Source organism: Rissa tridactyla, chromosome 2 (assembly GCF_028500815.1).
Source record: "Rissa tridactyla isolate bRisTri1 chromosome 2, bRisTri1.patW.cur.20221130, whole genome shotgun sequence".
NCBI classification, from domain to species: domain Eukaryota; kingdom Metazoa; phylum Chordata; class Aves; order Charadriiformes; family Laridae; genus Rissa; species Rissa tridactyla.
In genome coordinates this window covers 71,470,269-71,493,878 of record NC_071467.1, presented here as the reverse complement: position 1 = coordinate 71,493,878, position 23,610 = coordinate 71,470,269, and the positions used below count along the sequence as shown (strand labels likewise).

Genomic DNA, 23,610 nt, shown 5'->3' with positions numbered 1-23,610 from the left:
ACTGAACTTTGATACCTGAGCATACTCACTAATAGGCCTACCTTGCAAGTCATAATATTAAATTGATGCACCATTTTAAAGATGAAGAGTGTTCTAGTGGGATACAAGGATCTAGTGCCTATCATACTACTCAAGTTCCTACAAGAATGTTATTTTAAAAATTATCAAGAAATGAGAATTAGAGAAATTTGTGACCATTAAGGCAAAGGGAAGAATTTTCAATATCTAAAGGGAGTCTCTTGCTATTTCAGCATCAGGGAAAAACTTTGACCAGATATACACCTATTCTGTTCACAGAGAATTTGGAAGTATCTACAGCATAGCAAGTAAAAACATATTTTAACATGCAAAAAAATGAAGTTGTGTTTAAGCACTGGATAAGCACACTGTATATAAAGTTTCACTGCTGGAAACTTGAAAATGATGCCTGTAAACCAGCATAGTTCCTGTCCCTACCTTAAATCTTGCACCCTTCATTAAAGTCTACATACGAGCATTTATAGCATTAGACATTCACTGATTCATCAGTCTTGCTCCTCAGTCCTTATGTAGCTCTTCAGTAGAAACAGAAATCTCGCATACTTCTATCAAGTAGCTGATCAACCAACTGAAGCAGCGGTAGGGCAAAAGAGGAGGTGAGTAGCAGGGAGACAGTGAGACAAGGTGAGTCTTCAGAACAGGGGAATGAGGAAAGAAAAAAAGGAGTAAGAGAAATAAGGAGAATAAATCAATGAAACACGACACATACAAAGTGACTGCAACTGCAAACTCACAGCCTTTGAGAACTTTCTGTAGATTTTTGCAAAGAAATCTACATATGACATACAAAACAATGAAGTGTTACAGAACTATCACTATCTTAAGTAAAACCTTGACTACTAATATGTAGTATCTGCTCTGCTTTCCCCACCTTCTTTACTTTCAGCCTCATTTACCTAGTCCCTCCTGCACTTCCAAGCAAAAATCTGATAAATCCAAAGACTGACATGACCTCAGTCATCTGCCCTCACAAATCCCTCAAGCGAGCCACCATTCTGGAGAAAACCCCTAGTAGTCCAGCTGCCCCCTCACTCCCATCGCACTGCGCCAGCAAGCTTGGCAAAGCAGTAACCCTGAAGTACTGCAGGCATGCAGACTTGCTGCCCTAAATTTCAGGCACAGGGGGCTAACTCACAAGGATGGACTATCTGGAGATTTAATAGCACACCGGGTCTGCCTTTTCATATCTATTGAGAAAGAGTAAAAAGGTAATGCGGTTGGTCTTATCTCTCCTACAGTTTCTGTAGCTCTCTAAACACGATACAGTGTGCATTACCGTAACCTCCATGGGTTGTGAAAGAAAGAACTATGGTCGCTTAAGAGGAGATTAGTTAAAAGAATCAAGGGCCCTGAACCGTCACCATTTAACAATCTTAACAAGTTTTAAGAATGTTGCCCTCTTCAAAGGTGGCACATAACTCCAGAAAGAGAAATTCAACTTTTGACAGCAGCAAAGTCTTTATGCAATGAACACACGTATTTTACATGATCTTTGAGTCCAGCAACTGTTACATACTAACACACTATTCCTCCATATTAAAAAAAAAGTATAAGTATGTGCATTTTACTATCCATTGTTACTAACCACTCAGAGTTCTGTTCCTACGTTTATTCTCACAGACACATTTGGAAATTGCTGTCAGTTGCCAATATTTGCATACTTAAAGATATTTTGAATTTAATAAGACTCCTTACCAGTGAATTTTTAGTCCTCAAACCTAGGAGAAGGTAATACCTGTGTCATACAATTACACTGAGTGTAGTACAAATACAACTACACTCACAAGCTAGTAGAATGATTTGCCAACCACTCATTTATTTATACGGTGAAATACATTTGAACAGACTGAGACAAGTTTACATATAAACAATATATTTAGAAACTTACAGCTTGCAGAAGACTCTATGGTGGATTAGGATACACTCTCTCAAAAGAGAAAAGAGTTTCTTTTGTGCATGTTATGTGTATAAGCATTTGTGCAGTAACACTATCTTGAGATACTGAATTTGTTTACAGAAGAACCCTGAAAATTAAGAACATGTACATACATGCACACTCCTCAAATGTGGGACACACTCACCAAACTGGGGGGGTGGGGGCTGGGTAGAAAAAAGAAAAGATGAAAATACTCTTTGTTTGGGTAAAAAAAAGCCTCCCAAGCAATCTGTGTTCAGCACACCCTCTAATTGATGAGGGTCAAGAAGTGTTCTTGTAACACAGCTCCTAGCAGTTTAAGAACTCATTTCCTACAAGAGCCTTCATAAAGTTTAGGTATAAGTTAACACTTACCTTTTACTATGAGTTCTGTCCTCAACTGAATTAAAATATCTATATATCTGCTGGTCACTAATTTCCCAATGTTTTGTGTCATATTAAATATCCTCTTCCTCAGAAGATAGCTTAATTTATCTATTCATATTGCGGCAGTACAATACTGTAATCAAGATTATTCTTTTTTCAATTAAATAGCTTAATATTACAACCATTCTGCAAATAGCACGCCGCATTATGAAGTCTGCTCTTAGATTTTCTATTGTACATCAGTTTTGTCAACGATGTTCATGTATTTTGCCAGCTTCTAAAGTGCTCCATGTTACACGCAGAGGGAGATGCACTATCTCCCTTTCCAACCTCATATCTTTCAGCTGCAGACCTGTCCTTTTCTCCAGGCACCTGCCTTTCTCCCAGAAGTCTAAGGCCCATAACCAGAAGTGACCTCCACACAATCCTACCAGATGGGATAAGCAGATTCAGTAGATTCACTGCAGTGAGGCACTCTACTGGGCAGAGGAAGCACGAAAGAAAAGAGCAGCAGATGCTGGCAAGAAAAGGGATTACAGGCCATATTACAAAATCCTGGAGGAAAGGATGAAGATCTGCATTTCTCCCAAGTCTGCAAGGGAGAAGAAACCTGCATGGGTAAGATATAGTCCAACAGACTGAATGTGAAAAGATTCCATCCTGGAAAGGAAACAAAAATGGGAAACGGAGGGAGCATAAAAGGACCACAATAGCAAGGACAAATTAACAAAACAGAATTACGAGGGCAAGTTAAGACAACAGAGCCTTTTGTTGTCTTAACATTTAAGGCAAAAAAAAATTGAATGTGACCACTTGAGCAAGACAAAATGAAATGACTACTTACATGTTTTTGCCGTTGTTGTATAAAAAACTTTTTCCTTTTAAAGGAAATTTTTAATATGTTCACCCTAAAAGAAATAAACAGACTATGAAATACTAAACAATGTTTAAAGGGAAAAAAAGACAATGAAAAATAATACTGTGTACAGCAAGCTTAAAAGATCATAGCTGTTAAATATTCAATGAATAATATGCAGCCATCTGCAAATAGGTGTCAAGAAACTCAAAGCAAAAATTTTAACTAAGTAAAGGTCTTTTAAACATTGAGATTTTTCCTCATTTACTCTTTAAATAGCTCATAGCAATTCTCTCCCACCAAATCTATTCTTGATGCAAAAACTTGATGACATCCTTTACTAAGCCACACAAATGTTAAATGTGTCAAGTTTGTATAACTTAAGAATCATACGACAACTGTGACTAAAGGAACAAAATTTAAGACCCTAATGACACAACAAGGTTGGTCATACAGCACCTGAAATTTCCCAGAGACTTCACAGAATCAGCTTCAAAATGTGAAAAATATTATGTACTTGTATTAACAACTAAACAGACATTGTAGTTAAAATCATAATTGTAGAAGGATGAAAACTGTAAGAATGAGCTTTAATATATTTTTACTTCAATTATTAACATTGCTGCATAATTTATGAGGTAGTTTTATACAGAAATGAACACCTCTTTTTCTATATAAACATATTATGAATAAAGATTTTCTAAGGTAAGGATTACAGCTGGAACTGGTGCTCAAGCAATTTTCATTTTAATTATATGCTTATCAGTTTTGCTAAATTACACAAAATTTTAGATACCCACACACCTTCTTACAGCAAAACAAGACTTGTCTAAAATACATAAGTTTTCTCTACAATACTTCTACTTCAATAAATGAAAACTTACACATTTTGAAAAAAGGAATCTATGATCAGCTAGAGTCATATAGATGCCTTGGGAAAGCTATTTAAGGTCTGACCAAGTCATATCTGCCTGAAAAATACCAACACCAGGAAAGGCTTTTGTAAGGTTGCTGCTAAAAGTCTCAGAATATTCTCTTCTCATCGACCAATAATGTTTCTCAGCACCTTAGATGTCATCAGGTATGAAGATCTCAGTTCTTACCACAGTTTTTGCATCACTCCCAGCAAGTGGGACAATGGCATATTATTCATTCCCCACTGCCCCTGACAGAGATTTACTTGAATTATAGAGCAACATTCCTCATTCATTCAGGATTCGTATACTTGCCAGTTACAAACAAGAAAGGAAGGAATAATCCCCCCTCCTGCACGAAAGATGTGGAAAACTGAATGCGGGCCGATTTCTGAAAATGCTTTTCTCCATCAATTATATAACCACAAGGAAACAGGAATTTCATTTACAACATTCTTTGGTGACCAGCCAAATGGTTGTGCAGGTTCCTAGAAAGTTTAAAGCATATCCACCACTCCTGTCAGGACAGCTCTTGAAATACTTGTACCGGTTGACTTGCTATCTCAAATGTTAATTATCGGTATTGCTCATCTAAAAGTTCTGGATTCTGAACTTCATGATAAATCATATAAACTTGCAGTTGTATTTACTGAGATGCAACTCATTTATCTATAAATCCTTTCTTAATCCTAGTGCTACTCCACCTGAACTAGTACCACTCAAGCTTTGCACTTCTGGTTCTTTCTTAACACATTTCTTAACTTAGGTTGAAATTCAATATATAAGTTTTTTGAGTCATTCTCAGCTTACACATTTGCTGTCATGGTCTGTTTTTACCCTAACATAGAGCCATCAGAAATGCAGGACATGGAAAAATAACCTTGCAGACTAAACAAAAACCCCTCTATCTAACAACAAAAAGGAAGCCAACATTCAGAAATACTAAAACTCTCTCACAATCCCTCCTTTTTTTCTTTAAAAAAAAACAACCAACCATGATTCACTTCATGACCACATAATCACTCCAAGTCAAATCACGGCTTTAAGTCTCTTTATTTTGACTCTCCTCTAAGTAGAGCATCCCTCTCAATTCCATTCATTCTTCTTAAAGTACAACTAAACCTATTTAATTCAGTGACAAAGAACACTTGCTAATCTGACAGTTTTATTTAACATTAACTAAAAATCATTTGCAATGTTACGCCTACTAATGGAGTGAATGTTCGCATTATAGCACAATCCACAAAAAAAATAATCTAAGAGATTAAGGTATCACAGGATTTCGATTTAACAAATGCTTGAAGATGCCACATCCAAAACATGACCTGAATAGAATGCAGTTATTCTTATTCTAACTGGTGGCTCAGCTACCCTTATCACTCACCAGTAATCTGTCCAGTGACTATGCAGCATTCACAAATGATTCAATTTCACAGTTTACTTGTAAAATGCTCAATACTTGTAGCATATTAATAATGATACATCTTTTGGGTCCTCTCTTCCTGTCATTCACAAGGGTCAAAATAGATTTGTCACTTACTGGGCAAGAGAATTATTCATTTCTGATCAAATTGACAGTTCTGTGCTAGCACTTAGTACTAATAGCTGGTATTTTTGACTTGAAATAAAAATGTTTCTGTAGCTGAGAGTCTTATACTTTAACATTGGAAGATTCAGCCAGAAAGGTTCTGACAAAACTTGCTACATAAGATTCTGTCAAATTGTTTTTTAAATTTCAACTAGCAAGGTAGAATGCATTCCTCTAGCAGTTTCTCTGAAGTTTTCAAAGCAAAGAAACTGCATTCACTGAACAGCATTTAATACACAACCTTAACGCTGCTGATGTAGAGAATGCTTGTGTGTTTTTGCCATTAAGATAATATTTTACTTGTAAAATGCATTTGGAAATTACCACAAAACAGTTGAGCGCTCCCAAGAATAACTTTCCAGAGCATATAAAATACTGCGTTAAATCCAGTTATTTTTTAAACCTGCCTTGGCTTGCATTGCCTCTGACTGATCAGTCAGCTCCTTACGTAGGTTGCTTTGATTGAAAATCCTCCTTTTGCCAAGGCAGTACTCTCTCACTGCCTCTGTTCCTGAAAACTTTTTCCCCTTTGACTGTTACCATATGGCACAGTTGTATTGTTGTCATCCACTAATGCTGCGCAGTATTTTACTAAGTTTTGGAAAGAGAGCTTTGATGGTGTTTGCTGCCACCTTGAGTTCTACCACATTTATGGTGAAGCTCATTCAGCCCATAGGAAAAACTACTTACTATAAATGGTGTTACATAAAAAGCCTAAATAATATTTCAATTACCTGAACAAGGTTTGGTTGTTGGTTTTTTTTGGTTGGTTGGGTTTGGTTTTTTTTGGCATTCTCAGGCATACTGCTCTGTAAGGAATCTCCTTACCTGAACACCTTCAGCCCAACCAAGATACATTAAAACTCCAGGCATTACAGAAATATATCCTGCTTTGAAGTCTAAAAAGAAATTGAAAGTGCACACTACAAATATAGCACAAGCTACTCTGTTCCAGTGAATTTCCTTGTTTGCCTGTTTTCAGGGGGCAGGGAATGGACACCATTCCTGCATGAAGAATTGTGACTAACTCATTCAACAAGCCAGAAATAACATATCAAAAAGTTATCCCCTATGTAGTGAGCATTGCTCCTTTCAAGTTGAGAAGATATTTTTTAGAGAGAGAGTAGGAAAGCTTGCATTAGGTGTCAGCTGAAAATATTGCTGCCTAAACCTCATATTTCAGAGTGGAAATTCTTTGAACTGAAAAATCTGTGGGTTTTTCCCTCCATTTCTTTTCATAAATGAGAATAGTTTTTTGCAAATAACATTTTAGCATCTGTGTTTTATTCCCGTGTGCTCTCCAGGAATAAAAGTAGCACAGAAGTTGTGGATTTCTCCTGTCCTCTGTGCTACAAAGCTCTCTATCCCTTCCCTAGAAATCATATAGTCCTGGATTTTAAAATGCCATCTTTATGGTTTTCAGGATTGTTATTATCCATTCATACCTTAGGTCACTAAACTGGCACAAGACGACTTGCAGAAGATAGAAAATGTGCCTTCAGCTGGCAGTTTTTTTTAAAACCTGCAGCTGTTTAAAGAAGTTGAGAGATTGACATATGAAAGGGCACAGCTCAGGGCACAAAGATAAAAGGTAAAATTCTTTTATGCTTTAGTGTGCACTAGAGATGGAAAAATACCAGGTGTCATTGTGCTGTATGAGAGCATTATTGACATACATTTAGGATGGTTACAGTACAACCAAGTGAGTTGAAAGACAACTCACTGCAAAGAAAAAAGAAAAATCCAGAGACTCTGCAGTACATTTTCCAATAAAAATAAACTGAAACCTATTTTATCGCTGTACTGTAGGAAATACCTGTTAGGTTGGGTTCATAATGAAAGGATGGAATGACTCAAGTATTTAAGGAATGTTGCTAAGCAACACCTTTTTATATAATTAAAGAGCAAAAAGCAAGTACAATCCATTAAAATACACTTTTCTGTCATGATTAAGAAAATGTTCTCCAGAAAAACTGTTACAAATTATAAGAGGAAATTATGCGTAACATGATAAAGCTATACTTTCATCAAATATACAAAACAAAATTCATACTTATCTTAAAAAAGAAAGATCAGGAAAAATTATTTCTGATCCAATCCAAAAACCTTAAGGAACAACCCAGCCTCCACATAATTTCTAATTTATGTTATCGTTTTTATTATGGTATAAATAACAAAGCCCGTAAATACTATAAATGATTATATCTTAACTAATTTCTAATGTCCTTCATGTTAGACATCTTGCACACTTTGCTTCTTCATAGAGATTATTTTCTACAGAGTGATCATGCATTCAAATTCAAAGGTCTCTCCCTCGGAGACTCCAAAACCTGTTAACATTATACAGCCTTGTTTAATGACATTTAAAAATTTGTCTAAATTATATTATCTGAATTCCAGTAAATATGAAACTCCAAATAACTCATTTTACATGTATCTTCTGAGAAGCAAATATCTTCTTCCTGAATGACAGGATAAAATGATCAGACCATTAGCTGTTGAGCTTTACTAGTAATATTGATTTTAAAAGAATAGTATTTGGTATTACAGCAGCAAATTTCTCAGACCACAGGGTCCTCCTAATCATGCACTAAGACCTGTATGTGAATTAACTTGATCAAGACTTCACATGGTACAAGGAGTCCAAAAGTCTTAGAGAATTAAAAGCCTATGCAACAGGTTTAATTTTTATCTCAATGCAAGGAAATACTATGATACCCCAATAAAGAACAAGTTTATGTATTGTAGGCTCCTTTGGAATAAGTGTTAAAGCAAATGGAAATAAGATTGAAGAGACCAGACATATTTCTCTCCTAGTAAAGGAATTTACCAGGGATAGAAGCTTGTGCAGATGAGTTTTCTATACACAGCAATTCCTCCGGATGCAATCCCAATCATGAGATCTAGGTTATGGAGATCCTGGAAAAAAAACCCCCAAACCCCCCCCAAAACAACTTTAATAATTCAGATACAGTTTGTCCCATTTATCTACTTATAAATTCATTTCCAAGTTTTCTATACTTAAATTACTACTCCTGAGGCAAAAATTCAATCACTTATTTGGATTTTTTTTCCCCCATGCATCTCTTTCCTTCAACATTATCTACTAGGTATTATAAACTTGCACTCATTAAAACAAATTGCAATGTTCATCTTACTACACTAGATATTCTTTAGGTCAGTATCAGACTAAAGTTTCGAGTACAGCCTTATTAATTTAACCATGGGAAAGAAGTTGAAGTACCTTCCAAGATCAGTCAGGTAAGTGTCACAGAATTTTGGGAACTGAACATAAATGTCCTGATTCTAAACTGTTTAAAAAGACAAAGGAAATAACTCCCCATTTTTTCCAAAAAAGTCTCACCAACAAAGACTGGGCAGGAGGTAACCATAATTCTGCATATCAGAGTATGCTAGAGGAATACCATTCATGTAATATTTGATACACTAAACTGAATTCATTGTTAACTAAAACAAAAGCTGTACTTTAGCTTAACACGCTCAACTGGAAAAATGCATCCATAATCCTTTATATGTACTGAGATACTCAAGAGGAAACACATGCTTACATATAAGCAAACACTTGGTCAATTTGACTCTAAACCCAAACTGATGTTACAAAAGTTACAAATCTTAGCTTCCTATTTCTCTATGATCAACATGTACTAATACATTATTACACAAATTTCTAAACAGAGCCAAACACATGCAATTGTAGAACCCATTGGTTAAAACATCAGGTTTGACTCAAAAGTAGCTTCAGACTATTTTGTAAAGCATGGCAAAGGGTAATGGATTCTCTTAAATCCTTCACTAGCTTAGCTGCTCCTCTAGATGGTAGTCTGTGTTCAGTTAATATACAGTTTTCTTGTATGTCCAATCCCAATTTCTTTATATTAGTGAAGTACAGAAGAATAGAACAGATAGCATGTGCTCTAACACTACCGTGGAAAGTCTACAATGAATGCTTTAAAAACAGTTGAAAAGAAGCATGATACAGGCATCTGAATGAATGAAGCTGAGCCTAATTTGCAGCACGCTTTATAAACCTCCATCGAAATACCACAACATTTCACAGAGAATGAGCATAACCTATTTAATACACAGTGCATTAACACTGCATACTGACAAGATGAGAGGAACACCAGTCCTACCTCTGAGAGAATAAGAAGAGAAAATCATTAGGTAGGTAGCAGTCCAAATGCACTTAACAGCAAGGTAGCCCAGAAACAGCTGAAATTATTACTTATCCTCAGCAACTTTCTGCCCCACTTTGCCAAGAACTGCTGCTAGAGGAGCTGGTCGAATCTCCATTGGAAGAAGCTCACAAACTGCCAGTTTACGCCAGCATACACAGGAATCCAGAAATGACACCCCTTTATTTTAATACTTGGGGAGAAAACAGAGGTATTTCAGGAGATGAACTGCATGTAATTTAGCTGCCCCTGCCATGATAGGGCCAACCTAAAGCAGGGCAGAAACCCGTATTATTTAGCACTTGGAGCTTACTCCAGGTTTCTGCTTTAAAAAAAAAATTAAAAAAAAAAATCAATACTGGATGAAAAAACAGCTTTAGAAGAAAAAGCTGAAGACCTACGTGACTTAGCAGAAATAAAGGATTAGCTAAACACTTGATCAGGATTAATTAGGCTAAACTACTCTACTTTCTCTGGAAACTTTGTAAGAACAAAGTTCATTCCCCACTCCCCTTTGTCCTAGTCCAAAACATTGGCCTCCTGTGCTATTTTGTTATAGTTACTTCTCTTGTGTTACACTTAAGAAATCTGAAAACAAGACTTTGGACTAGCATAAAGAAAAAGGGTCTCAGAAAATGATGATGTAGATGTCCATTTATTTTCCTTTTTAAACATTCATGCTGTTAAATTGTACAACTGAAAAATAATATGCGTATATTTTTCTTTTTATCTGTTTCTTTATAGAGATAATAAAAACTAAAGATAAAAATGATCATGCCAGGCATCTAGCTAGTTAAATACAGATTCACATTTGATTTCATTTACAATTACCATCTGGATTTTTGCAGTTATGGAAACAATATTGATTCTACAAATTTCCTATCTTCGTCTCTCTGAGTAAAAATGAAAGATGAGTTAATATCAGACTAACTTTGGAGCCAATGAGACAGTGGTTCAGAGTCAAAAGCAGATTAGGAATTCAAGAAATCTCAATACAGTTTTCAGGTATTGAATTCACTCTCCTGAGTTTCTTGCTACTATTTCATTTTTTAATATTACAATTTTAGCAGTTTAGATTTATTCTCAGAGAAAAGCAGAAGTGTTTGCAGATCAAAAGTGAGCTTATATTAATTCACTAATGGACATCTCATGTTTAGCAAGTTGCTAAAAAGAAAGCTCACGCTCAACTTCTGCAAAATATTTATCTTTGTACCATAAAACATTAAAATTAAGAAAACTAGGTATTCATCTGTTCTTCAAGAAACATTATTCAGAAGTATCCCATTTTCAAGCACCGGTACAGAAGCATCAGCTTCTTTTGGCCATTAGTCTAAAAGGCAGCTGTTACCTGGTTCCTCTGCATACACAATCTAAGAGGACTAAGACTATTGTAACAGCAAAGAAATGAATCATAATGATCCACAGAGATAAAGCCTTTCAAAAAGACACAGTTTAACTAGTTCCCGCAAGATCTGTTCCAATTGCTGGGATCTGACAAATCTGGAGGGGTGATTTAAGAGTAGTGCTAAGTAGGGGGAGGATATCAGGAGGCATGGCAAACATACCTGCCAAAGCTGGGGTATAACATGGAACCCTCTGTGAAGCAGCAGCATATTGGGGAGGAAGTATCTAACCTTCACTACAAGCTTCAGAAACAGACTGTTTCAAACTTCAGAAAATTGTTATTTACAGCCAACACGGGCTACCAACTGAGACCAAATGCTGAGGAGTATTCTTCTGCAGAACTGCTGCAGCACAGGCAAAACACTCCGCAAATGGAAGACTACCCACCAGAAGACCATGCCTAGAACATCCACGCTGATATAATCCAGTGCTGTCACTTTTCTTATAGGCCTTCAGGGGCATAATCAATGATAACGTGTTGGTTGAAAGATTTGCCTCATGGCATTCAGTCCAAGCAACAACTTGTAAATGATGTTTTGGAAGTGAAAAACTCCAGAGCCAACCAATCATACCTCTACTAATAACTCTCCCATCACAGCTTCCATCTATTTACAGCCAGAGGATTTCCTGGATCAGAAGGCTTTTTGTATGTTCAACGGACTCCAGTGAATCATTCTTCCACTGAACTGCCTAACTGCTCTTGATACATATTTCACCTTGGTCATCCATTAAAATAGCAGTAATCCCCACAGTTCAACTGCAGCCATATGGAAAAAGTTCCTTTTGCTTAAACCTGTCTCTTTCGAGGGAGACACAAGCTCCTTAAATCTTTCACCTACCAAAGAAAGTAAAAAATAAAAAAATTTTTCTTTATTCATGCTCTCCATGCTGTTCACCTGCTACAGAAGGCTTTTCCTTAAAACATTCATGATTGTTATCCTTCTCTGTACTTTTCTTATTCCATTTCCCACTTTGAGATAAGGAAGGGAAAGGAAGAACAAAACTCAACATCCAGATTATATCTAAGCACAGATTTAAAAGGTGGCATGACATTTTCTATTTTGCTGTCTATTTCCTTCCTAGCAGCTTCTAATTGTCTAGATGTTCAGTCCAAGTGCTAGAAAAAACAGACCACTTCAAATACTTTCATCCTTCAAAAAAATTGAATTGTGATAAAAATATTAATTTAGATTGAAACAGTAGAAAGAGTCTGCATCTTAGCAGCCTGGAATAGAGAAGGCTTTGATTCAAATCTGTACTTTATTTTATACAGATCACACAGTTTGGTGTCAGGCAGAGGCTCATGACTAATATTCTGACAACCTGTGAGCCCTAGGTCATTAAATATGAAATAGTGCACTGGTGAACAAAAAATAAAAATACACTGTTTAAGCAGATATCTCCAGAAGGTATTTCTACTCCGATAGAGCAGCCCAGTACACTGCAATGAAATTTCATTTAGTTGAAAATGTCTGAACCCACTCTAAACTATCCTCACTGCTTGGCACTGGTACGACCACTACTGATGTTCTGCATGTAATTTCGTGGCCTACAACTCTGGAAGGATGCTGGAAGTTGAAAAGCTTTAAGAAACAGCATCCCATTTATATTAAGAGAATAGCCTCATGGTGAAAGTCTTGGAATTTAAGTTGGTTTAATCAAAATACTAGGCTACAACAGAAGTCAAATTGCATAGACTGGTCAAGTTAAGTGCATGTAGGGAAATCTCAAGTGTGACAGTAAAGGGTTCTTAACTAAAGTAGAAAGGTGACAGATCACCCAATGGACAGACAATGAACTTAAAGTCAGATTTAATATGATGCCCATTTAAAGGTAAGGTAACCACCTTATCAGAAATTGGGAAGGCTTTTACATTGTCAGAAGATATAAGAACATAAGAAGTTTGGTCACGTACACTAGATTACTTACCCACAACCAATCCACGTGAACCAAGGTATCTATCACCTTTAACAGTTGTCATATAACAGTTGCCTCTCCTGATACTTGTATCAGATGGTATGAGCACAGACAATTCATATTTTGATCGCCTCAGTTATTTCCTTTCTTTTGTACTTTTCCCCATCCTTAAAAAAGGACTCTACTTTTTGAGCATTGTATTTCATGAATATCAATGTAATAACAGTGACTTTAAAAAGATTACTTTAGGAATTCTTAAAAATCTAATGCAACTCTCACTTATTTGTGGTAGCATAAAGAAAAAACAGAATAAAACATCACACTGAAGGAAGAAAACGACCTTTTCTATCCCTTCCATCATTCCAGAAATTGATGATTTTTTCATTAAAATTCTCAGTGTCAGGATTATTAACAAATCTCAGGAAAACGTTAGGAAAAACAGTAGTCATCTTCATTTAGGAAATCAATCATCTGCACTACACTTCATTAAGTTTTTATACTACAAGCTTTATGCCAAAGTAATTTGCTATTACTTAAAAGCACAAATGGTAACTTGCACACTAGGATGCAATTAAAAAAATATTTTGAGGATTCATCTCAGACAGCTAGTATAATCAAAAAATTAAATCCCAGCAGCCAGTGAAATACTAGGATATGTTTCTTATCAATGCACACCCTGTATCTGACAGGTTTTTTTTGTGTCACCACACATTTTTAGTGGTCATCTTTCACGCTGTTAAATACGGCTTAGATTTAGCCTGCAGTCAGAGAATAAAGGAATGAAAAAAAAAAATCTCTATTCTTAACACTGTGTTAGAAATTCAGAGAAAGTAAACTCTTAAAACGCCTGCCAACTACATCATAGCACTAAACAGAGCATTCATTTTTTTCATGCTAAGATATTCATAAACTTTAGTAAAAATATTAAGTAAAATATATTGCAGTATTGAAACAATTTATCTTAAAAACACATTATTGCTCTTTTGAGGAGATCTAGCTTATTTGGTTGAAATTTCAGCACCCATGTTACACAGAAATTATTGAAAAATTACCCAACTCTACTTAAAAATAACACATGATAAAGCCAATACTTAAATGCTACTGGTTTTACTGCTATTCAGTTCATGTAAAAAAAGGCTTACATTTTTTTTTCCAAGTGAAAAAAATCACAATGTAAACATACTCTACCACTGTGCAACTCCACTCCATAGAATTCAAGTGTTCGGGCTATATTTATATAGCAGGACTCTGCTTCAGATTGCTTGAGGCCACTGAAAGAGGGAAAAAAAATATGGATCATAGTCAAAAATAAAAGACATGATATTAAATTTATTCCAAATCCTGAAAACCAGAAGAATCCCACAGCCCAGTGTCTGACAAATAAACCTCACTAACTAGTACCACGAGTTCTTCACTGGTGAAGGCCCTCCCAAACTCCACTCAAAAAATTGAGAAAATTATACACAATTTTATTACCTTAGCCATTCTGGACCTGTTCTTTTTGGAAAAATAATTTGTATCTGTTTTGCTTAAAGGGATGAGGAAACAATTCCCCTATAAAAGCTTCCTTTATAACAAGAAGCTTTATCTGTAAATATTCTATATTGCGTAGTCTTCTCAGAAAGAAGTCATTTAGAAGAAAGATTAGAAGCAGCAATCTACTAAAAAAACAAGGGGGAGAAAGAAGATTAAATAAATTGAAGTTATGAAACTCACCGAGGAAAACCTATCTGAGTTTATCTACAAGCTGTAAGTCCTAGCATACATTTTTCTCCCGCTGCTAGATGTGAAACGTGCTACAAGACTTACAAAAATTCTATCTTCTGGTCTTCTAGAAAGCTTCTACAATTCTGAGACGTTTTTTCCCCCACAGGGACAAAAACTCAAAAATCCCCACATCTTCAAATAAACAGTTTATGTATTTTCATGGAAGGGCTACATGGAATCTACTAGGAGTTTTAAAAACCAAAGAATCCAACAGTAGTCCCTACCTAGTTGGTTCTCCCATGAAGCCTACTAATTATTCATCCGAGAAGGCAATGTGACCTAAACAAGATTCCTTCAGCCATGATAATGAAAGTAGCCCCTTCCAACAAATTGCATGGCCAAGACCAGTCAAGAATTGATGAGACAAGAGGCAGTTCTAACCTGGAATGTGCCATAGCCTATTGACATTGTGCTGTGTCCAGAGTGATCCTGGTTTCACAGCACAGATCAGTGATTCAAGCACTACAGCGTGTTCGAGTAACTGTAAGAACAGACACTGAGGGACGTGTGTAATATCTACACACATCTAAGTAGAAAAGGCATACAATATCATCTGATTATATCTACTACTAAGTGCAAATAAAAACAAATCTTTGCTAGGTAAGCTTCCAAAACGACATGCATAAAATTACATTAATCAAGTGCAATTTAAATACAACCTGTAAAAAGCAGACATAATATTGTGTTATGTTAAGAACTACGGATAAAAAGGCATTCCATATAAGGCAGTAATTCTCATTTTTAAAATGGGCTTTACCTCAAAAGGTGAACATCTAATACTTCCAATTACACGGAATCACATATCCATCCTTTCAAATTTTAGGCCATCAAAATACTACACCCTGAAACAGCCACTCTAGGAAATACTACAATCATGCTCCATGAAACTGAAAGTTACCTTGAACTGGAAAGCCATTGCCAGCAGTGTGGCTTGAGGATATCACAATATTGGAAAAAAGAGCAAAGAAAAAAAGAAAAAAGAGCTGTTTGTTCATGATCCTGAGATAAACTGCCTACTCAGATCTACATCTACAGTGACTGCTGTCACCTTGATTTTAAAAAAACATTAGTAGACCTTATCTCTTTCACTGTGTCAGAAAGGTAGAGGAAAAAAAAACACAAACACAAAATGACTGTTTTATTATACAACAGGATGCTGAATATGTTTCCAAGAGTATATTATTTTCAGTTTTTAAATTTTGATCAAGAACTTGTTCAGAAAGATGGGAAAAGTCTGTTGCATACCAACAAACTTTAATTCTCAATTTGTATACACCATCTACACCAGACCAATCAAGCCTTATATCTTGAAGGGGCAACAAGAAAAAGTATCTCAGCACCAATTTAGGTGTTTTTTCTTGTTGTTGTTAGACCTCCCTACTCAATTAGAGATGAAATAAAACCTTGAGGTCCCTAAGCTGGTGGTAGTTACTTGTCAAGATAAACAAGCAAGAGGAAACTTGGTGAGAAACAGGCAAGAGAAAACTGGTCTCGATGTCTCCTTCTAATTTTTATAGCTGCTGATACCCAAGGGCTAACAAACATCACCTGGAATATAAGCATCATATGAAGTTTCAAATGCATCCTTCTCCTCAAACCAATGGCTAGATCTAGCAAGCACTAGGAAAACATTACCAATTTGGATAATATCCACATCCTAAGACCTCAGACTACTTATGTACTAAGTGAAAAATGGTAAGAAAACCTTGTTAGAATAAACTACTTACAGAAAAAAACAACCTATGGATTTAGGGATGAACACAGAAGGAAAATTTCTGAAGCTATAACAGTTTAGTATGACAGGACTTGCTCTCTCAATGGTTATTTACTGCCCACTGAATATTGTCTAATATGAACATGTTCATGGAACTACTTTCTCAGAATTTGCAAAACTGCACAAAAACTAGCTAAAAAAACCTTACATTGAGCTACAATAGACAAGACATAATATGTACCACACAACATCCTGGTCTCTAAATTGGAAAAGGCATGGATTTGATGGATGGACCACTTGGTGGATAAGGAACTGGCTGGATGGCCACACTCAAAGGGTTGCGGTCAATGGCTCAATGTCCACGTGGAAACCAGTGACAAGCGGCCTTCCTCAGAGGTCAGTACTGGGACTGGTGCTGTTTAACATCTTTGTCGGTGACATGGACAGTGGGATTGAGTGCACCCTCAGCAAGTTCGCCGATGACACCGAGCTGTGTGGTGCGGTTGACACGCTGGAGGGGAAGGGATGCCATACAGAGCGACCTGGACAGGCTTGAGAGGTGGGCTCATGCGAACCTCATGAAGTTCAACCAGGCCAAGTGCAAGGTCCTTCACCTGGGTCGTGGCAATCCCAGGCACAAATACAGGTTGGGCAGAGAATGGCTTGAGAGCAGCCCTGAGGAGAAGGACTTGGGGGGGCTGGTGGACGAGAAGGTCAACATGAGCTGGCAATGTGTGCTTGCAGCCCAGAAAGCCATCCGCATCCTGGGCTGCATCAAAAGAATTGTGGCCAGCAGATCAAGGGAGGTGATTCTGCCCCTCTACTCTGTTCTGGTGAGACCCCACCTGGACTATTGCGTCCAGGAAGGATGGGGAGGGACTCTTCATCAGCGAATGTAATGATAGAACGAGGGGTAACGGTTTCAAACTGAAGAAGGGTAGATTTAGACTAGATATTAGGAAAAAATTCTTTACTGTGAGGGTGGTGAGGCACTGGAACAGGTTGTAACAAGATGATCTTTAAGGTCCCTTCCAACCCAAACCATTCTATGATTCTATGGCTTCTCAAGTCTATATCATGTTTCAGCAATTCCAGCCCTTTAATTTTCCTTTGTGAAAGTTTCCCATAGGATAGATACTAAAGAATGAAAAACGATAGATGTTTACAGGGCTGGCTTTGCAATCCTGTAATCTAAGAGTGCAAATTTAAAAGGGATAATAATTTACAGATATCCCATATGGTCTACAACAAATAATATTTACTCCAGATCAGCAGAAATCTCATTCTAAAACAACACTGTTCTCCTCAAACTGTAAGAAGATAAATTCTCCTTTACGGTCTCTCCTTCTCAGAAGGCCTGGTGAACACAAGAACCATTCTTGTCAGGTATGTTACTGGCAGTGATCTAGTCAAAACCATGTCTCAGACATAAGTATTCACTATGAATGCCAAAGGAAGATGCAAGAAATACTGCCAGGATACACAACAGTTTGTCTACCTCTCCTTGCACTCCGAAATAAATAGGCACGAAGAGCTGAGTTTCAAAAAAGGTGTTAAAACAATAAAGAAACATTTTTCCCAGCCTTGTCTACTCAAGTATTTTTATTCAGAACTTCATTACCACCACCTACCTGAATTCAAACACAGAAGTTAAACTTCTCAGTCGTCAAGGCTTCAGTCTACTGAAAAGACTCAATGAAAGCGTAAATTTCACTGAAAGGACCCAGAAAAGAAAGAAGTCTTTCCAACTGACCCTACCACACCTTTGTCTGAACCAATGGTAACTTCTAGTCTTTTCTCTGCAGGACATAACCGATTTTATACTGCTGGCTATGAGATCACTAAACACACGAGTTCAACCCAACCACTTCAAGACTCTTCAGAATCTTCCCTCGGTGGTCTCCAAGACTATTGATTCCTAAAGACAAGCAGATTTATTCATGCCTGCCTGCAAGTCCCCCTCTAAAAATTTCTGAGCCTACTGGAAACTGCAAATTAATTTGGAAGGAGTAGAGGTGTCAGCTGTTGTGTTCCTGAACATGAACCGCTCGGAAAGCAGTCCAGATTAGTACCTACACAGAGGGAATGACTGCAGTTTGAGTTGAGTGGCTACCTCTCTTTCGCCCCATAAATGACAAAGCAACATGCATGTTCTGGACTGCTAGGCAGCACAGAAGAACTTCAGAACTACTCATTACACCTACTATCAGTAAAAAAGACAAGAGGGAGAGTACTGAAAGATGACAAAAAAAGTCGAGGAATATCAGGAGGAGATGAAAATGGAGATATTTCAGGGTATAAATCAAAGAAACTAGGAAAGTGGGGAACTAGCTCTGCTGCAGTAAAGATACAGACAAAGAGAACAAGTCCACAGAGATTTGGATTTCATTTGCTTGAATGCTCACAGACAATTTTTTAGGTTGGCATATTTGCATTCAGCTTGTGAGTATCTGATCAACACCACTAACTCTAAAGCTGCAGTCTTACAAGAGACAAATCAGCAGAGTAAGAAAGAGTAATTAGCAGCGGACTGACTAGAATAATCTGTTGTAGCCTTTATATTACACTTAGGAGAGCGGAGAGAAAGCACAATGTTAATTGAAGTGTTTCATGGTGGGGTAGGGGTCCCCATAGATAGACAAAAAAAAGAGAGATCTATAGGATTTGAAAAACAGTCAAATGTTCTTGATCCAAAAAAACCCTCAAACATCTAGTACAGCATTCTAGATGGTTGCCATTAACAAGGTATAATGTGGACTGATCTACTGGTTGTTATAGCTAGAAATTTATTTAAACATTTTAACACATAGGCATCATACTCTGCATATGATTATTCAAGCACCTACATGACAAAACTGAGTATTTCATTTAATAGAAGCTATATGAAATAAACCCATCTGCTGTAATGAAACTACTAAGAACTTGAATCTTCCTTTTGGCATTTTTTTTTTCTTTAAAAACTCAAGAGGTGAGAGAGAACTAAAAGTTAATGTTACCTGTGTTGCTCATGTAGCGATTCTACTTTGGTAAGAAAATCTTTGTTCTGCTCTGGTATAAAGTTGTAATTTGACAGATATCCTGAATGATGTACTGAAGCGTTATAGTCTCCAAGTTGTGCTGTTAGGAAACAAGAAACACATATACAGTTTTCATAGTTAATTGATTATTATTTAGAAGGAATTCCTTCTCCTCATTAAAACATGTACGCATATGGGAAAATGCGGGAATCACAAATTATTTCCCAACAGGCTAGAAGTGTTGAACACAGGGAATTGTATGACATCAGTGAAAAAAGATTTTTTTCAAAAAACGCTTACCACAACTATGATTTCAGGCATTAAATGACTTAGTACTTTATGTAGTTACTTATATAGCCCCACTTTTGCGTCACAAGCTGTAACACCACCAGAGAGGCCTTAAATACCACATCAGCACAGACGTGCAGTAGTATAATATTAGAGGAAATCAAACTGCTTCAGTAAGAGATGGCAAATGAAGTCAAGCTGATTGACATTTACTTGACTATAACATATTAGAAGTCTTCAACAAGATCTGTCACTTAGAAAGCATCTAGTCTTCAAACTGTCAGGTAAAATGTTCAAACTACCAACTGTGGCTCTGTCCTAACAATTCAAGTGTTCATCTTGCCTCAGCTGAACATGAGTTACTTAAAGCACAAGAAATAACTGCTGATTTACACATAACATTACCAAGTTGCTACCAAAAGTAAATAAACTTCAAAAAAAAAGTTTTATCCCTTCAAAAATGATACTAATTAGTAAATAATTTTAAATAGTTACTAGATAAAAGCTAATTCTTATCCACAGTTGGTGGTATAGTTGGTGGAAACTAAATGAAAGTATAAATGACCATAAGTTTATAGCCTCAGCCTATGCAAGTTTTCTTTAAAAGCTAGTTCAGCATTAAGTTTGTACACCAGAAAACATACATAAACCTTTTACTTGTTATAAAGATGCAAGGTTTGGGGCAGCAGGGAGGTTGCTTTACATAAAGTACTTGCCTATTTGCCACAAATTCACCTAGTTTCAATTAAGCAAGTAATTCAAACCCCATATTCCATGAAATCTGTGTTTTCATTAAATAGCTGAAGAGATTAAACCCTAAAAGTGATGGTACGTTTAAGCAAATCACTAGAACCTGTACTAATCTGCTTTTTCCCTAAGGAGCATGAAAGAGTTATTATAAAGCATTAACGCTTCCCAGAAGTTACTAGTACAACTTGTAAATTAACACAAAATAAAGTACTTGTATAGACTGCAAACAATTCAGCATAGAAAGCTCCTCAACTAAATCGAAGTTAAAGAACATACTTTTAGGAACCATACTATTATCATTATTTTCCAGAAAAAGCAAAGCATGAAAGAACAATTTAAATGATTCAGGCTGAGGGGTAGGGGAAGTTCTGGACTTTGTAACTTACTGCTACAATAACTATGGAGTATCTTTAATGCAGGGGATAACTAACATTGAACATATAATATTCAAAAAGCATGATTTCTATGGTCTAGGAAACAGAACTACTGTGATACAAAACAATTCCCAGGCAAACGCGGTCAGAAACTAATATAGTTGCACAACTAGTTGTCAACATCAAGGGAAATAATTAAATAAAGTGGAATGTAAACAGTAAGTAATTTACTGTAAATGCAGATCAGATGTCCCTGCAATGCTTTACCCTTTCTTTTCAAAGGTAGCCTGAATTTTAAATTAGTTAGCAAAATGGCTGACAAAAGACTAAATATTTACCATTAGAACCAAAACGCGTATCTGAACACTTCTGTCAAATAGTATCTCTCTGAAGAAGAAAACAAAACAAAAAAACCAAGACAGAAGGTCCAGAAGTATAACAAGACACTGAAATAAATTTTAGGAACATCTATATATTAACAAAAGTTCAAGTCTCTGCCAAGACAAGGGCAATAACAATGAAATAACAAAATAAGAACTTTTTAAACAAAGTAGGTATGTTAATAACAGTGTAAAAATAAAGCACGTAGTTTCACAGATTACAGTAGTCGATTGAAGACTTTCCTTTATGAGCCATTAACACAACCCATCTTTTCTATGAAACACAGTCTGCATTTTTTAGGGGTTGTTGGACTAGCTTGAATTACATTCTTGTCAACAGGAAGAGACCAGACTGACAGGAATAAGACAACTTAATTGTCCACTTCAATTTTATTTGCATTAGGTAAAAAAATTTTGTACTGTAGTTTTACCTTCTCTAAAGAGGGCAACTGCTGTTCCTTCATGCGTTATGAGGTAGAGTCTTCTTGCTCATCTTCCAAATATGGAGGTTGCTCTGGTCTTTTTTCGTCTTCCTTCTAGCTACCTGAGGTCATGTCAACGAGGGGAGCCATTTAGAGCACTATTTGCTTCTCCAACTCCCCAGCCAACTGTCACAGTTGAAGAGAAACTATAAATGCTGATTGGTAGACATCTTGGAAGACTAATGATCTTGTGCAGGATTTAATTATCCAAGTAGGGGAAAAAAAGGTTAGGGCATATTAAGACCTCAGAAGAAAAACCTTGAGGTTTCTACCTTTTTACTGGATTTCTCCAGAAGAGAGCAGAGGGGCAAGAAATATTAAAGACCTATTTCTAATCTGAGTTGCTCCTGACATAGTTTCTGTTCTGATCACATGAGCCAGCAGATACCAACTCAATGAGGATAAAGTTAAAAAAAAAAGACTATTTTTACCTTTCTCCATTCTAGCCAACTGTTGCTCTTTAATTCATTATAACTGGAAACGAATACAGAGTAAAATGAAAGAAAATGTAACCAACGAGGAGTTAAAAAAAAAAACCCAAACAGTTATTTGAATATCAGATTCTTGTACTTTAGAGTTCTGTATCTAATATGAAAGGCTTTAAAGAAGGGAATGTGATGACGATCCTTTTAGAGGGCATATTCAATAAAAAGAGGACATTTGTTTTATAAACTCTTAGCAAAAGAACAGCGCAACAGCCAGGTAGCCACAGAATAACTTCCCATGGATTAAGTCCCATGTTGACCTACCAAAACAGCAGTTGTATAAGCTCTCAAAAACAGTAAGAATTTATAAATGCTTGAGAAACAAATAAAGATCTGGAGATCATAGATCTTTACACAGGATTTGAACTGCCTATGCCTTATTGAAGCACTATGGAAGCCTAAACAAGTCATCTTTTTTTCAGACTTTGTAAAAGAGTTTGTTCAGTTAGAACAGTGTGATGGGTATATATATTTTTGTCTGTTTCTCCTGGCAGCAGAAAGACATCAAAAGGACTAACTAAAATGAAAAAAAATGTACACATTTTTATGAGCTTCAGATACAGAGGGAAGGAAGACCAGGAACAAGTGTATTCATGTAGCACTGACAGATTTCAATAGGAATTCTCTGGGTACATATGAATCTTCCCTAGAAGTACCAGATATATTGCTGCATTAAGGGGAAGAAAAAAAAAAAGAAAGAAGAAAAAAAAAAGAGAGCTTTATAGTGGTAAGATCTGATACATATGGAAGGAAAAAAAAGCCACTGATGCCAACAACTCTTACAGTAATCACTGAGGCTTCATTTTTTCATTCGTCAGTTGTTTTATATATTAGGGTAAGGCAGCACTGATTTTATTTCTGCCTTCCACTACCCCAAAGGGAGGGTGCAATAAAGACAGAGCCAGACTCTTCTTTGAGTTGCAAACCAAAGGGATGACAGACAACAGAAATGATCGATTTATATATCCCAACTACGTGGCATCCTTTAAAGTACAGAAGACAAGTTGGTCTCCGATTCTGTTGAGTTTGCTTGTAAACAATAATAAAAAAATTGCATACAAATTAATATCACAAGAACCTATTTCTGCATATGGGCATTTCAACTAACTAGAGATGTCAGAAGGCAAATATATGAAT

General features: G+C 36.4%; 1 protein-coding gene across 8 annotated transcripts in view; it reads right to left on the bottom strand.

Annotated features, from left to right (window-relative positions):
- Positions 1-23,610, bottom strand: part of PTPN3 (protein tyrosine phosphatase non-receptor type 3) — a 202,833-nt gene that overhangs the window by 57,706 nt on the left and 121,517 nt on the right. For 6 of the 8 annotated variants that reach the window (XM_054192934.1, XM_054192932.1, XM_054192933.1 and 3 more), the window contains exons 8-11: positions 19,694-19,814; positions 14,400-14,487; positions 8,530-8,618; positions 3,186-3,249 (exon numbers count right to left, since the gene is read on the bottom strand). In XM_054192934.1, the coding sequence (XP_054048909.1) occupies positions 3,186-3,249; positions 8,530-8,618; positions 14,400-14,487; positions 19,694-19,814 (362 nt within the window). The other 2 variants (XM_054192939.1, XM_054192938.1) reach the window with 2 other exon arrangements.